Source organism: Colias croceus, chromosome 22, assembly GCF_905220415.1.
Source record: "Colias croceus chromosome 22, ilColCroc2.1".
Taxonomy (NCBI): Eukaryota; Metazoa; Arthropoda; class Insecta; order Lepidoptera; family Pieridae; genus Colias; species Colias croceus.
Genome location: NC_059558.1, coordinates 3,886,511 through 3,904,774, shown reverse-complemented (window position 1 = coordinate 3,904,774; position 18,264 = coordinate 3,886,511). Strand labels below are relative to the sequence as shown.

The following is an 18,264-nucleotide window of genomic DNA, read 5'->3' as shown; positions in this document are numbered from 1 at the left end:
TTGTCTACAATTTCTCAAGATAAGAGTTCAATTTATAATTTATGACAAACTTTACAAAATCGAATAAAGATTCACTCATTTTAAAACCCTAAAATTAAAAGCCATTTTGTACTTAACGTATTTTATATTTTAAAATGTTCTTGTTTCTTAAATTACCAATTACAATTGCCAAGCCTTGCTACAATAGGTATTGCAAAAATATTGTAATAAATAATTAAAAATGACATATTATTTTTCCAGTATATTAACGATGGTTGGTTGTAGTTGTCAAAAGCTACCACAAAATTTCAAGTTCGGAGCTGCCACCGCAGCTTATCAGATCGAAGGAGGCTGGAAAGCGGATGGTACCTAAGAGCTTTTCTAAATAAAATAAAATAGTATTTTTTGTGATTATTTGTATTACTAGATTTCCGCCCGTAGCTTCGCCCGCGTTTGCATAGGAAAACCCGCAGTTCCCGTTCCCGTGGGATTTCCGGGATAAAAACTATCCTATGTGTTAATCCAAGTTACCCTCTATATGTGTGCTAAATTTCATTGTAATCGGTTCAGTAGTTTTTACGTGAAAGAGTAACAAACATCCATACATCCATACATCCATACAAACTTTCGCATTTATAATATTAGTAGGATATTAGATTAGATATAAATTTTATATCGCGAATAAAGGCTAAGAAAGGTGTTTACACTGTTTTATAATAACAAAAAAAAAGCTAATATTGCGATCTCTAACACCTCTTTTATTAGCTCACTAATGCCCGATTTCACCAATAACCCCTAAACAGTCTCCTAAGTAAGGGTTCCTTAGTTTAAGGGACCCTTCAAATCACTACCAAACCTAACGATTTAGGTGACACTTATCTGTCGGTGAAAGCAAATTTTACGTTAGGTATCCCCTAAATTGACTTAGGTGACACTTAAATTTTACGGGTTGTTGGTGAAAACGGGCATAAAACTTGCTTAAGCAAGCAAACCTACAACTTTTTATTATTTTTCTAAGTTATTGAAGGAAGGTATCAATTTTTGCATTATATATGAAGAAAATATACTCGTAACAATATAAAGATAACGGTTCTAATCAAATAAACTTTCAGGTAAAGGCAAAAGCGTTTGGGATGAATTTGTGCACACACATAAGGACGCCATTGAAGACCGTACAAATGGTGATGTAGCTGCCGACTCTTATCATTTGTGGAGAGAAGATGTTAGAATAGCTTCTCAGTTGGGATTGGATCATTACAGGTATTTACTATTTACTAGCGGTCCGCCCCGGCTTCGCCCGTGGTACATTTTTACGTTTTCTCTCCATAAGAACCATCCTCGTACTTCAAGAAATGTAATAAAAAAAGAATTAACGAAATCGGTTCAGTTGTTCTCGAGTTATGCGCTTACCAACACATTTTGCGATTCATTTTTATATTATAGACTAGAGGTCCGCCCCGGCTTCGCCCGTGGTACATATTTCGCAATAAAAGGTAGCCTATGTCCTTTCTCGGGTATCAAAATATCTCCATACCAAATTTCATGCAAATTGGTTCAGTAGTATAGGCGTGATTGAGTAACAGACAGACAGACAGACAGAGTTACTTTCGCATTTATAATATTAGTATGGATTTATATTATTAACCTTTTTTAATTTTGTAAAAGAAAATTCGGATTTTATAAAAGTTTAGCATACCAGAAACAACAAAGAATTGTCCGGCATGCAAAGATGATCAATGATGGTTGATTGTAAGCAAAAAACTAGCCATTCGCTTTATGGTTGATTGATATCTATGGGCTTTTCATATTTTCAATAGTTATTGTCTTATTATTAACACAGTCTGAATCCAACAAACTAAAAATCATTGAAATCCGTTCAGCGATTCTGGTGTTACAAGCTGTGTATACAGGGTGTCCCACTGTTAGTATAATAAGCGCGAAGGGACTTGTAGTTTTGCATACACTGATCACGTAAAAAATACTTACACAACAAAATTACGTCAAAAATGTTTGCTAAATTTTTCCTGAAAATCCATGTTTTCTTCTCTAACTTCGCGCAGCCTCGCCGGAATATGCCGTTTCTCTAATGTGAGCATTTTGTCTATGAAAACATAATCTTAAATGATAGCTCACGTACTAGTGGCAAAGTTGGGCGGGTTGTTTGTTATGGTTGTAACATAGAGTTTTAAGAATTCATCTTAGATCTGAAAAAAAAAAATGCGTCTGTAATTTTATAAGTATTTTTTACGTACTCAGCGTATGCAAAACCTACTTTGAGCTTAGTATACCAACAGTGGGACACCCTGTATAATTAATTTATTTTGGCTTAAGAGGCCTACACCACCGAAACTAGCGCCACCGAACATTTTATTTTTTTACTCCTTAACCAGATCAAATTTAAAAAATCTAGCTCGGTACTTTGCTAGTATATTACTTGTAGTATTTTTGGTATTACTTTTCACTATTCTAACTGTTCATTATTCTAGAGAACTTTTGATTACCGCCAAAAGTGGCCACTTTTGGCGGTAATCAAAAGTTCTCCTAATTTACCGAATGCAAAATAATGAAAAGTAATACCAAAAATACTACAAGTAATATACTAGCAAAGTACCGAGCTAGATTTTTTAAATTTGATCTGGTTTAGGAGTAAAAAAATAAAATGTTGGGGGGGCGCTAGTTTCGGTGGTGTAGTCGCCTTAATTTATACACGGTATTTGCATAGAAATATGCATATGTTAATATGTTTTTTTGTATTAAATTATTCAACACATCACATCATCATCATTAGTTCTCAAACCAATGCACCAAGGAAACGATTTACCCAGGAAAAATAAAAATAAAAAACTTCATTTAACTAATTAATGTAATACAGTTTATAAAATACACTATGTAAGGTATAATCAAGTGGTTTCATTGATTGATTATATTTCAAATTAAAATTATCTCATTATAATGATATTATGGATTCCTGCTTGTGCACATTTTTTGTCGTTTCCTTGAATCCTATTCTTGTATTCATCTATTAGTATACTAATATTATAATCTATTTATCTAGGTACTAATATTATAAATGCGAAAGTGTTTGAGGATGGATGTATGACGTGCATGTGTATGTATGTATGTTTGTTACTCTTTCACGCAAATACTAACCGATTACAATGAAATTTAGCAAACATATAGAGGGTAACTTGGATTTTATCCCGGACATCCCACGGGAACGGGAACTATGCGGGTTTTTCTTTGAAAACGCGGGCGAAACCGCGGGCGGAAAGACTAATAGTCCTTTATAATTAAACAATGTACACGGATACACTCAATTTGCTTTTAAGTGATAGATTTTATTTCAACCGACTTCAAAAAAGGAACAGGTTTTTTATGCTACTGTAATTCAAGCGAAACAAACACACCTCTGTTAATTTCATGAACCGATTTGATGATTATTTTGTTATTTGAAAGCTCGTACATTTATAAATATATTATTTCATATATTCGAAGTTAATCCAACTTCGTTAATAATGTTTTATTTTCTAAGTTTATATCTCTAACCTTGTACTAATTATTTGTAGGTTTTCGATATCTTGGTCGAGAATCTTGCCAAGTGGTCTTCCCAATAATGTGAACAAAGCCGGTGTGAAGTATTATAGCGATCTTATAGATGAACTTCTAAGGCAGGGCATTGAACCTGTGGTCACAATGTATCATTTTGACTTGCCTCTAACTTTACAAAGCTTGGGTACGTATCATCATCATCATCATCAGCCTATATTACCTATCTGTACTTGATAAAGCTGAAGAGTTTGTTTGTTTGAACGCTTTAATCTCGGGAACTATTATACCGATTTGAAAAATTATTTCAGTGTTAAATAGCCTATTTAATGAGGAAAGCAATAGGCTATAAATCATCCCGCTAAGACCAACAGGAGCGGAGCAATGCGGATGAAACCGCGGGGCACAGCTAGTGTATAATATGTTTCCACTGCACGGAGACGTCCCTCCTAAAAGCGTTTACGCTGGTCAAGTGCGAATTGGCAGATGACACAAGACACAAGTCGTTGAATTTTGTTTGTAAATTGTGAAATAGAAGAAAAAAAAACTTAATTCAAAATCAAATTAAAGCTTTGCTCTGTATTATAACTGATTTATATTGTACCACACCATACCATACCACACGGCACACATATTATCCTTTGTTAACATCATTAAAATTTCTAATTGAAGGTATTTATATGAAAAAATGAATTTTCATTTAATTTGAAATTATAATAATCATTAACAATACACGGGCACGTTTTTTATTGCTATATAATATTACATAATTAAATCAGTATTATTCAACCATTGCGGATTTTTAATAACTTCTCGTTTGTCCATATACTTACATTTAATAATAAATAATTAATGGAATTAAATTTATTACGCAATATAATCGTGTGCATAAAGGGATAATCCCTTTGCACACTTTGTTTGTTTGAACGCGCTAATCTCGGGAACTACGGGTCCGATTAAAAAATTCTTTCGGTGTTAGAAAGCTCATTTATCGAGGAAGGTTATATGCTATATATCATCACGATACGACCGGACGCACGGGGGTGAAACTGCGGGGAGCAGCTAGTATTTTTATAAAACCTTGTGCCATAATAATTTTTATAAAACCGGTGAGGAACATACGCTACATTTTCTGACGCATTTCGCAATGTCGTATTGTAGGTTAGGCATACAGAGTATCTACTACACCTATATCAATTTTATCGACCAGGTTATTCAGGTACATGCACATTGATTCTAATTCTCCCGTATTGTATTATATTCCGTACTTATTTTGTATTATATTCCGTACTTATTTTGTATTATATTCCGTACTTATATTTTAGGTATTTAAATATGAATACATGTACTAAAATATTTTTTCAGGACAATTTTCACATACGGCACGATCTTATACCATACTAAGCTTACGTTTGTGCTATGAAATACTTCCCCACCCTACCCAGTTACAGAGCAAACATCTATGTTCATCACACAAATATTTGTCCTGGGTGGGAATCACACCCATGACCTCTGGCTTGGAAGGCAGGGTCACTACCAACTAAGCCAACCGGTCAGTCAAATACTACTACACTACTAATAAATAACTCTTTTACAGGTGGCTGGACGAATCCCCTAATAGTTGACTGGTTTTCCGACTACGCAAAAGTTTTGTACTCTCTATTCGCTGATAGAGTAAAAACATGGATAACAATGAATGAAGCAGTTGTACTTTGTGATATGATATTTAACACAGGATCTTTGGCACCTGGTATTAAAGAGGAGGAATTAGCCCCTTTTCTTTGCAATAAGTATTTGTTATTGGCACACGCTAAAGCGTATAGGATCTATGAAAGGGAGTACAAGAATAAATATCACGGTGAGATATACTACATAGTATAAAACAAAGTCGCTTTCTCTGTCTCTATGTCCCTTTAAAACTATGTAACGGTTTTTGATGCGTTTTTTTATAGATAGATACAAGAGGAAGGTTTTAGTATATAAATTATTAAATTGTAAGAAATTAAATGTGACCTATGGTATCGTGGTGTATTTTGTTTTAAGCTAAACGATCTGTATGAAATATAGACCAAATCGATGAAATAATAAAGACTGTATAAAGGAGAGTCATGTTAATTAGGAAATATATTCATGACCTATATCTTTGACCTATAAGCATTAATTGCAATACTAATTATAAAAATAATACGTGCGCGATTTATATGGAACAAATTATCGTATGATTATTATATTATATATAACTAGCTTTCCACCCGCGGCTTCTCCCGCGCAGTCAAAGAAAAACCCGCATAGTGCCCGTTCCCGTGGGATTTCCGGGATAAAACCTATCCTATGTCCCGGGGTAAAAAGTAGTCCTTTCTCGGGTATCAAAATATCTCTATACCAAATTTCATGCAAATTGGTTCAGCAGTTAAGGCGTGATTGCGTAACAGACAGACAGACAGATTTACTTTCTCATTTATAATAATACATATAATATATATAGTATGGATTATATAAAATAATTATTATATATTACCTACTAATAGTAGTAGGTCCTATTTAATTGTTTTCTTTCTTGCAGGTAGAATTTCCTTAGCAAATAACATCATCTGGATAGAACCATACAAACATCCACGCGATAAAGAGTTGGCGAAACTCGGTTTAGATTTTATGGTAATTATTTTATATAATAACTCCTTATAGTTATATAATACATACTAGCTTTCCGCCCGAGCTTCATCCGCGTTTTAAAAGAAAAACCCGCATAGTTCCCGTTCCTGTGATTTTCGGGATAAAACCTATCCTATGTGTTAATCCAAGTTATCCTCTATATGTGCGCATGTGCGCTAAATTTCATTTTAATCGGTTCAGTAGTATTTGCGTGAAAGAGTAACAAACATCCATCCTCACAAACTTTCCCATTTATAATGTTAGTTACAACAGAATCTAAATAGGAAAAGAGTGTATTGTTATTCACCCGTTTTATCATAGTGTCGACTGTAGGTAACTATATTACTATGGCCTATGGGTTTATTATCTTCTTATATATAAAAATGAATCGCAAAATGTGTTGGTAAGCGCATAACTCGAGTACGGCTGAACCGATTTCGATAATACTTTTTTTATTATATTCCTTGAAGTACGAGGATGGTTCTTATGTTGAGAAAACGTAATCATGTACCATGGGCGAAGCCGGCGCGGACCGCTAGTTATAAATAAAATACCCATTACATTCAATTTTTTAATTATTTTTGTTAGTATATAATATAAATCTGATTTGAAAAATAATATGAGAAAAAGAGATTATACATGCCTTAATTGACGTCGTATCTATAGTAATATTATAAAGCTAAAGTTTGTTTGTTTGAAGGCGCTAATATCAGGAACTACTGGTTCTATTTGCAAAATTCTTTCGGTGTTGAATAGCCTATTTATCGAGGAAAGTTATATTTCATCTGACTGAAACACACAGGAGCAGATCACTGCGGGTAAAACCGCGGAGCACAGCTAATAGAGTAATATATGACAGCTTTGAACAAAAAGTGTTTCATTAATTACATTTTATAGGTAATACTAGTGGTCCGCCCCGGCTTCGCCCGTGGTACCTACATGTTTAAACTATCCTATCTCTCAAGTTGGATCGAACTGCACATGGTGTGCGAATTTTATTATAATCGGTTGAGTGGTTTAGGAGTCCATTGAGGACAAACATTGTGACACGAGATTTATATATATTAAAGATTCAAATGTTTTATTAAGAGTTTAAACGTTTAAATTCCAACAGATTGGACGATACTCGCATCCTATATACTCTAAGGAAGGGGGGTGGCCTCCAACTGTCGAAAAGATATTGCTTGAATACAGCTTAAAACAAGGCTATAACTATTCTCGATTACCCTCATTTACTGAAGAAGAGAAGAAATTATTAAAAGGTAATAAAACCATTCTGTGGACAATATAGTCAGAGATTTTTATCTCAGTTGTAAATTTGATAAATATTAATGCTCTTATAATTGGCATTATTAGTGGCATACAATTTTATACTTTCAATGGTAACCAGGTAAAAAGTATTGGAGCAAGGTTATTATAATTTTTGTAAAAGAAGTTTATCTGCAAGAATCATCTTACGTGTAGGTAAAAGTTGCAAGCACAGATAAAAAGAGAGATAGTTTCGCTAGTTTCTTATTCAAAAACAATAATTTATATGCTATTTTCTAAAACAATACTTTCGTCACAGGTTCAGCAGATTTCTACGCCGTCAACTATTACACAACATACGTGATAAGACCGGCGAAAAAGGGCGAAAGGGGGTTCTGGTTCCTGACCGGTTCACCCGAATTGGACGCCATGATGGAGAAACCGGCGTACGCTGAGCCTAGTGCGGGTGTGATAATGCCGGTTCGTTCAGTTTATTATAAAATAAATCGAAAATGGATTTCAAAATATTCATTAATCGTCAATTATGTCATAGAGCATTCAAACTAGCTTTCTGTCTGCAGCTTCACCAGTGTAGGTAAAGAAAAACCCGCATAGTTCCCGTTCCCGTTTGTAATTGGTTAGGATTTATCCCTGTGCTCATGAACCAATAAAAAAAACTTATAATTCTGACATATCCATTCTAGTCACTCTGACGTCTGAACTTACCTAACTATACATTTCTGTGCTTCATCCAAACATTCATCTTGCCGTATTAAGGAAAAGCACTGCCAACCCTAATCGTATTAAAGCGTGTTTGCGTTTTTTTAATTATGTATTTTTAACAGGTATACCCAAAAGGGCTGAGACAAACGTTATCATACCTTAAGAAGAACTACGGTGACATTGATATAATGATAACAGAGAACGGTTACGCGGGGAAGCATCAAATGTATGACCATGTCCGACTTAAATTTATTAAGGATCATTTGACAGAGGTATTTATTAAACAGATATAAATATAATATATGTATATAGAATTTCAAACTCAAACATTCATTTATTTAATAGACATAAAAAAGCACTTTTGAATCGTCATAACATTTTTTAACATTTACCACCGATTCGGAAAGCAGTATCTATGGACAAAATATCTATGGAGAAGAACCGGCAAGAATCTGCAAATCATATCAATATCAACAATTACAATACAATAATTTATTTTACATAATATGTAACATACACAGACCGACCGACACTGATAGTTACACTAAATTGAACATTGACACAGACACGAACACTATCATAGAGATATAGAGACAGATAAATATATAATATCTATATTTGTGGAAAACTAATAATGAATGTACGATACTTAAGGCAGCCAATATATCACTGATCACATTGGATGTACATAATATCTCAATTCTCAGCTACATACAGGAACATTTTAATATATAGTGTGATAGACTCTTTAGAGTATAAGTTTATTTTTTTTTACATTAGGTATTATTCATCTTTAACAATAAGTTCGAAGCTCTGGTTTGACTTAATTAAAAGTATAAACATTAATAAAATATTTTTGTTTAAGGTATATTTGGCTATAAATGAAGACAAAGTGAATGTCATCGGCTACACTTACTGGGCTCTGATGGATAATTTCGAGTGGAACAGCGGGTACTCGTATGTATACCAAATTGTATTATTGCTTGCAATATACATATATCAATATTTATAGTATTAAGCTGAATAGTTTGTTTGTTTGATCACGCAAATCTCAGGAACTACTGGTCCGATTTGAAAAATTACTTCGGTGTTAGATAGCCCATTTATCGAGGAAAGCTTGTAGACGTGTAGTGTATCATAACGCTAAGACCAACATGAGCGGAGCTTTGCGGGTAAAACCGGCACAGATAGTGTAGTGATATTAAAGAATACAAATTAAACAAGCCATTTTTGTCTACGGAACTATATGTATGACTAGCTGTGCCCCGCGGTTTTACCACTCATATAGTACTTAAACTACTTCCTCAATAAATGGGCTATCTAACACCGAAAGAATTTTCCATCGGACCAACAGTTCCTGAGATTAGCGCATTCAAACAAACACAACATACTCTTCACCTTTATAACATCAGTATAGATGTTATAAAGTATGTAATACCAACATAGATTAACAATAACACGTTTCGATGTTTCAGAGTCGCATTTGGCCTATATGCTATAAACCATGACGATCCAAAGAAAATTAGATCCCCTCGCTTATCATCTCAATACTACGCTTGCGTGATCAAAACGCATGAAATAAATGTCTCTGACCAATGTATTAACGAAAATATTGATAAACTACATTTACCTCATTATCATAGCTTTACTAATAGAATTAGTGCTTCTAAAACTGTGATAGTAGTTTTGTTTTTAGGTTTTATGTATATTTATTATTATAGATAATATTTAAAACTATAGGTATATAAGTAATATTAGGTAATTACTACGAAGTAAGTTAAGATTGTATAACTTTCGTTTTAGTAAGCTGTAATGTTATATTAAAATAAATATTAAATGTGAATGTTTTTTGTTTGTTTTCACTCCCATTAGTAATAATAATAATATAAATATTTTTAGTGCATTATAGTATCTAATAAGATAGAAAAATAATTATTGCAAATTAATTCGGAAGTTGAAAATTCTTCCTCAATATGAATCTTTACAATATAATTAACTAGCGGTACGCCCCGGCTTCGCCCGTGGTACATATTCACGTTTTCTCTACATAAGAACCATCCTCGAACTTCAAGGAATATTATAAAAAAAGAATTAACGAAATTGGTTAAGCCGTTCTCAAGTTATGCCGTTACCAACACATTTTGGGATTCATTTTTATATTATAGATATAAGTAAGTAAAGGAACCAAAGTGAAAATTTGAAAGGTGAAAAGTCAAAAGCACGTACATGTGTACAATTTTCAAATGTATATTTATTAAACAAAAAAGCATAATGTAATAGAATAAATATTGCTATGATCTGCAAATACAATCACATCGTAAATAACAAGAGAAGCTTCAAAGGAAAGGTCTATTAAGTTAAACTTTTTGTTACTAGAACATCATTTGGAATTTGTGTAAATTTGAAAGAAGTTGCGTAAAACTGCAAAAGGTAATGAAAGATAGAATATACTAGAAGGATAATAAATTTGTACACAATATTTAGATAATTAAAACTCTTTCTAATATACAGGGTGTCCCAAGAGGTATGGATATACTGAGGTAGAGAAAAACACGGAAAGAATTTTTCAAATCGGACCAGTACTTCCCGAAATTAGCGCGTTCAAACAAACAAACTCTTCAGTTTTATAAATAAAGTAAGTATGTACTTACTTTATTTATGCTGTCATTAATTAAGCTCTCCACTACTAAAGTAATGTAGGAGGCTTTAGGCAACAAATTAGGCCCCCTTAATGCTATCCTATTTGTATGTATGTACATATATATAAAACTGAAAACTCATTTTAAAAATGGAATTTTAGTTCACGCAATGTTTATCCAATTAAGAATTAGGAACTTACAATATTTAAGTTGTCATTAAATTAATAAAGCTCTACACTACTAAAGTAATGTAGGAATAAAACTGAAAACTCATTTTAAAAATGGAATTTTAGTTAACGCAATGTTTATCCAATTAAGAATTAGGAACTTACAATATTTAAGTTGTCATTAAATCAATATAGCTCTACACTACTAAAGTAATGTAGGAGGCTTTTCAAAAAATGGCATCTAGATTTTACCAGAAATTCTAGATTGTTATCCGATAGAAGACATTTATATAGAGTAAACACTAACACGCAAAATTGAAGCTTATAATATATGGAGCTTCAGACAATTTGATAGCGAGATGTAGAAAGGCTCCATCGTTTAGTAACGACATCTAGTTTAGCGTTTGTCAAATGTTCCATCGAGGGAACTTAGTGAAAAATATGCTGCTATCAATGGACTTATAGTGTGTTCTAATGTTTGTAAATTAAATTTGAAACCTTTTTTGTATATAAAACCGTGGATTTTATAATATTACTAGTGATCCGCCCCGGCTTCGCCCGTGGTACCTACATGTTTAAACTATCCTATCTCTCAAGTTAGATCGAACTGCACATAGTGTGCGAATTTTATTATAATCGGTTAAGTGGTTTAGGAGTCCATTGAGGACAAACATTGTGACACGAGATTTATATATATTAAGATTATAGTTTTTAAATCCTATAGGTAAGATTTTTTAGTAAGCACACAATTCACTAGTTCCAATTTTATTTAATTTTATTTATAAGTCAAATTGAAAATTTGCTTTATATAAAATTAGTACCTATAGATTTTTGAAGTGAAATGTGTATGTGTTTGTTATGTAATTATCCCACAAGTAGAGCATTGATGTATTACTTACATATAATAAGCATCAGTAGGGATAGTCAATGAATTGATTCATTGAAATGTTTTTACCTTTGATTTGAATTGCATCTTACATAATAGGTAAGATATTATGTCTAAGAAATAACTTAATTCTTAATGTTGGTAACGAAAAGATCTAGAATACTAATACCAATTTCAATATTCTTTTACTTAAACAAAGGAACAATGTTTTAGAAAGAGTTATATTTAATTACTTTTTCATCTCCGGCCTGAGCGAAGCCGCTACGGTTGGTTAAGAATAAAACTAGTAGATTAATAATTTTTTTTTAACGTGAGGAAATTAATCATGAATACCGGCTGCATCGGGGACAGCAACAAGGTTATGTCAGACTCAGGTAAAGAGCATATTCCGCGCAAGTAAAGAGGGGATCCCGGGATCTTCGGTGGGAACGCTCACGGTACCCCTCGCGCGCCTGCCATTGTCAATCCACTCGTATGTAGTATTACTTGCTCTGTGGTATGTAGTCGCGGACTACCCTACGCGCATGCAGTAAAGTAATACATAGTTCAACCCTTTCCAATATATAACAAAACATTCCAATAGCTGGAGAAAATGTAATGAAAATATAAGAAATAAGCTCCTAAATATCGTTATATCTTTACTGAGAAGACTTTTTGTATCTCGGATTAAATACCCAGCTTATAATAATCGAGGCGTAGACTTTAAATATTTAATTCTGAAATTCGTCTGTAAACAAACGATACTGCGGTAAAGTGAATGAATAATTAAATTTAATGACAACGTTAATGAGCAGAAAGACATTATAGATTTGAAATATAGCGATAGATATTCTGGGAATTTCCCAAATAATAATTTTAGCGACTGGGTAATTTCAATGTGATGAAGTTTAGCGATTGAAATGCTCTTTTGAAATGGATTAAACTTTTTTTCGAAATTAAATATAGGCGTTGTATTCAATTTGTCGAATTATAATTATACCTAATTAATATAATTGTTATTTTTAGAGTTTTTGTTCTTTTCGTATTTCTTGTAGATTTAAATTAAAAGGAATTTCTGCTCATGGGAGTAAACATTGTTATAATATACCTACTATATGCTGTCTTAAAAGTTTGAGTTGAGGAAGTATTAGTAGGGTACATAGTAAATAAAATTAATATACCTAATATAATAATTATTAACACACAAACGATAAAATATAAACTTTATTACGATTCATAAACATTTTTTCCTATCTACTCTATAGGTAACTACTTAGATGCAAAATAAACCCCATGTTCCATGAGTCTCAATGGTACGTTCATTAGCCATGTGCTACACTGTGTAACATAATTATACACTCGCCTAGAGAGTGCAAATTGACACTACATATAGTGTAGACTTGGCTTTTGAAATAACTTCTAGAAAGATTAAACTAATGAATTGGCTACTTTTAATTGGGTTAATTAAATACCTACCGCACACCATATGAATACTTTTTAATACCTTAATATTTAATGTACAGAAGGCGGCTTTTTAGCAAGTAGCGACCGCTCTTTTCCGCTCATTTTTACATTTAATTAAGTCTGTCCATTATTTATCACTTCATAACCAGTTCGATATATTAATTATTTTAGTACCTTCTATAAGAGTTCTCAATAGTTAAAATACATATTCGTGTAATTTGTATCCTATAACACGAATTCAACTTAATAAATAAGTATTAATTTAAATCTAGACGATAATCATGAATTTACAATTAAAAAAAAAATTAAGAAAAAGAACTACACCACCAAAATTTAAATGGTCTAACTAAAAAAAACTTTGAAAATCCCATGACGTTATTTAGCTTTCAAATAAATAGATTCGTTAAAATTGGTTATCTCGAATATTCTGAGGTATCAAACAAAAAAAAATCCTCGTTTTGAAAATTGGAACCACTTTAAACTGTCTTATTACAAAATACGGACCATCTAAAAACCGAAACGTATTTAAACCATCGTTTTATTACAAAACATATTAAAACATAGTTAAACCATAGACAATGACAAGTTTAAATCTTTGCAGTAAAGTTAAACCATGACTTCTTAGTCTGGGTTTATATCAGTTCTATTTAATAAGTTTTTTCAATAGACGGTTTAAGTCGAAAGTTTACCCACGCTTCAGGGAGGTGGGCGAACACTTGTTGTCAGCACATAATTCAGTTTGAGAGAACACAAATTGCTAGTATACCTGTTGTTCGATATAATTGTTTATTGTGTTTTTTACTAATTTTGTGGAAAATAAATTTTTTTCTGACGCGATATTTTGGAACAATATAGAACAAACCTAGAACAACTCAGAACAACCGCCAGAATCGCGATATCTAAAAAGTGCGGTGCCAGCTCAAAAATCGGGTTTTTTTACTTTTCTCGAAAAGTTTTAATCTCAGCTGTATGCAATTCTGGAACAATGTAGAACAAACCTAGAATAACCTGGAACAACCTTTAAAATTTTTCTAACTTCAAAGTGCGGTGCCAACTTCCCGGAGGTGGTTTTTCAGCTTTATAAAATAAGTACTTTATATAGATTTTAGTTTAAATGAAACGCTACATTAAAGATATATATTATATTGTATCGTATCATTTAAACTGATAAATTATCTCTCATTATACTACGCGTAACACAGTATAAACGTGCATTTGAGAAAACAATCAGTCCTAAGACTAACGCAAACAAATGAAGGTATAATGCTTTTAAGGTATATTAATTTGTTCCTTCCTGTTTCTATTCGTCAGTTTGCGTGTACAGGGGATAATAATGAATAATAGCTGTGTAATATTTGGTGTAGTATTCGAGAAAATATAATTAAATAATTTGTTTGAATTGAGGTGATAGAGTTCACATTTTATAAAGTGGCTTTAGGTAACGTCTTCTGATTTAGAAAAAAAAATATGTGTGTACTAGTGTACACACGTAAGAAGTGAAACTTCTTTATGACCTTATTTTTCAAAAATAATTTACTATAAGGAACTTTACAGAAATACGTTAATCACGCGTGGTAGGGATAAGAAAAAGATGGTGCGTAACGGAAAAATGTTACACTAAATTTTTTTCCAACCCCGACAAAGAAGTTTCACTTCAATAATAATTTCTCAGTTTCAGTGAAGATTGCGAATTATAGTTATGAATATTAAGATGAAAATTATGAAGTCCAGAGTTTACTACGCAAGAACTCTACATTAAGTCTATTTTTTCATCTTGTACAGGTAGTACATATTAAAAAGATGGATCTGGTTTTCTGCTTTTTATATTACCGTTAAGAAAATGGATCGGTGAAACATAATAAGTATGTAGAATGCATCTGCCCTATATTATACGGGGAGAGTATCAGCCTCAGCTCTTATAATGTAAACTTATATTATACTAGCCTTCCACCCGCGGCATCGCCCGCGCAGTCAAAGAAAAACCCGCATAGAAAAACCCGTGGGATTTACGGAATAGAACCTATCCTATGTCCCGGGGTAAAAAATAGCCTATATACTTTCTCGGGTATCAAAATATCTCTATACCAAATTTCATGCAAACTGGTTCAGTAGTTAAGGCGTGATTGAGTAACAGAAAGCCAGACAGAGTTATTTTCGCATTTATATTAGTATGGATGGAAGAAATATTTAATTATTTGTTTGTTATGATTTCACTCAAAACATATTTGATCGATTAATAAAAGAAAACACCAAATGAAAACTACTTACCGAGGAAGGTAGGCTTATTATTTATTCCGAGTGAAGCCGGGACAAATCGCTAGTCATAAATAAACCAATAATTTGAAGTTTAATGTTATACGTAGCTACAAAATCAACTGAAATCTTGCTGCGAAATAACTCAAAGCGTCCAAGTTATTTAGATTATAATTCTAATAATATTTCACTCAATCTCCAAGTTAATATAGCGGGGTGAGATAACTTTCAGATTTAATTTTCACAGATCTGTAGATATTAAACTTTGTAAAGGAATAGCGCGCGTCTCCGCTTGCAAGCGCATAGTGGAAATACCTACCTTAAACCGTGTTTAATTAGTTATTTCTTATGTAAGATAAGATATACCTACATATAATAAATCTGTAGAAGGCCGGTCAATTCTGTACATTGAAAATATTGAAAAAACAAATAGCAGGGGGTGTTACTGGATCGATACCAAGGCCAAATATGTGATTAAAAAAATTTTTGTCTGTCTGTCTGTCTGTATGTTCAGGCATCACGTGAAAACTAACGGTTCGATTTAGATGAAACTTGGTATAATTATACCTTATTATCCTGGGCATAAAATAGGATACTTTTTATCCCGGAAAAATACGTAGAAAAAAAATAAATCTTAATTTTTCTTAATTTTTCCGCGCGGACGGAGTCGCGGGCGGAAGCTAGTGTAAGATAAGATGATATAGAAAAATAAACACCCGAAGATCCTTTATTTCAATCAAGGAAAGAAAAAATAGAAAGAGAAAGAAAGAAACGTTCTTTAATTCAATCGCTTATTACATCTTGTAAATTTGTAGCAATTATAGATTTTTATACCAAGCTACTTATAATATTGATTTTAATAAGCAGGCGCTACCGAAAAGATTTCTTAGAACAAAAGCCAACGACAAAAACTCATTAATTAATTATTTTATTAAAATTGTTATTCAGATCTTCATAAGGAAAAATCCGAAATATTATTCTAACTTTGCACAGGTAAAAAATTAATTTTGTTAAAATATATAGAGTGTTTCCCACACGTGACGCTATGACGCATGATTTGTTGTTTTCGTAAAAATAGATATTAATTAGCAGTTCATTGTATGTTTATTAAATTTATAATAGATAATTATAGGTTATATTAAATAAGGTAAGGTAATTATAGGTTATTTTATTATAGATAAGGATAGGTTCTATTCCGTAAATCCCACGGGTTTTTCTTTGACTGCGCGGGCGATGCCACGGGTGGAAGGCTTGTATAATATAAGTTTACATTGTAATAGTAAATAATCGACAGCAACAAAAAGTAGGACTATCAAAGCAAAATGCTCAATATTAGGACAACATCTCTGCTATTACTAAAACACTTATTCCAAATACATATTTTCACATGACATCTACACATAAGTAGGTATACATTACGAGTATCTCTACTAATAATTAAAAATTGTAATATGTACTGAAATGATTTAAAAGAGCAACTACGGAGTTTCTTGCCGATTCTTCTCCATAGATACTGCTTTCCGAATCGGTGGTAAATGTAAAAATATGTATTGACGTTTCAAAAGTGCTTCTAGAAGAAGTCCAATTGAATAAATAAATGTTTGAGTTTGAGTTTGAAATATTATAAATGCGAAAGTAACTCTGTCTGTCTGTCTGTTATGCTTTTCCACTTAAACCTATCAACCGATTTTGATGAAATTTGGCACAGACAATCTTTAGACCCTGAGAAAGAACATAGGCTACCTTTTATTGCGAAATATGTTCCACGGGCGAAGCCGGGCGGACCGCTAGTAGTATTATAATGTAAATGCAGCGGTTTATAATGACGTCATCACAGAACACCTCAACAGTTGGGAAAACTCTTTGACGTAAGTACACATCTCATTTGGAAGTATTTACTTACCCCGGAGCCACTTGAGCTTCCCCAAAACCCTTGCCTTTATCTTTGAGAACCTCCCGCAAGCTTACGGGAAAATGTTGATTCATAATGTATTATGTGTATGTTATAAAAGTTTTTGTTTATAGTAAGTTTTCTTAAATATAAAATGAATACTCTTGTTACGACTCTTGTACTTGTGTAACTTATTGCATTTATTTATCATATTTCGAAATTCGATATCAGTTTAAAGTTTTTTGATATCTGCAATAGTTACGGAATAATCGCTTGTGCACACTTAACGATTACACCCTGTATAGAGATATAATTTTTTGTACAGTGCGTTTTCGACTGAAGCAATAAAATAATAGTCTTACAGAACACAAGCGGTCGATCGATAGAGGCGTATACGTGTGCCTAAAAAGGACAATCAAATAAGTGAAATAGATATATATCTTCTTAATCTAATATATAAAAATCAATGCCACTTTTCGTTGTAATTCCATAACTCGAGAACGGCTGAACCGATTTCGATAATTCTTTTTTTATTATATTCCTTGAAGTACGAGGATGGTTCTTATGTAGAGAAAACGTTAATATGTACCACGGGCGAAGCCGGGGCGGACCGCTAGTATATTATATAAATCTCGTGTCACAATGTTTGTCCTCAATGGACTCCTAAACCACACAACCGATTATAATAAAATTCGCACACCATGTGCAGTTCGACCCAACTTGAGAGATAGGATAGTTTAAATCTCAAATCGTTTTAGAGAAAGCGGGCGAAGCTGCGGGCGGTAAGCTAGTCATTTTATAAAATGCAATATAGTATGGTGGTAGTAGTATAAGGGT

At 32.7% G+C, this 18,264-nt stretch overlaps 1 protein-coding gene across 1 annotated transcript; it reads left to right on the top strand.

Annotated features, from left to right (window-relative positions):
• The first annotated feature begins 244 nt into the window (after positions 1–244).
• LOC123701888 (myrosinase 1-like) lies at positions 245–9,991 on the top strand. The gene is made up of 10 exons (XM_045649483.1): positions 245–344; positions 1,092–1,239; positions 3,546–3,712; positions 5,123–5,383; positions 6,089–6,180; positions 7,292–7,439; positions 7,745–7,905; positions 8,271–8,420; positions 9,014–9,105; positions 9,624–9,991. The coding sequence occupies exons 1-10, from the start codon at positions 251–253 to the stop codon at positions 9,871–9,873; spliced, it is 1,563 nt and encodes a 520-aa protein (XP_045505439.1). The 5' UTR covers positions 245–250; the 3' UTR covers positions 9,874–9,991.
• The last annotated feature ends 8,273 nt before the right edge of the window (positions 9,992–18,264 follow it).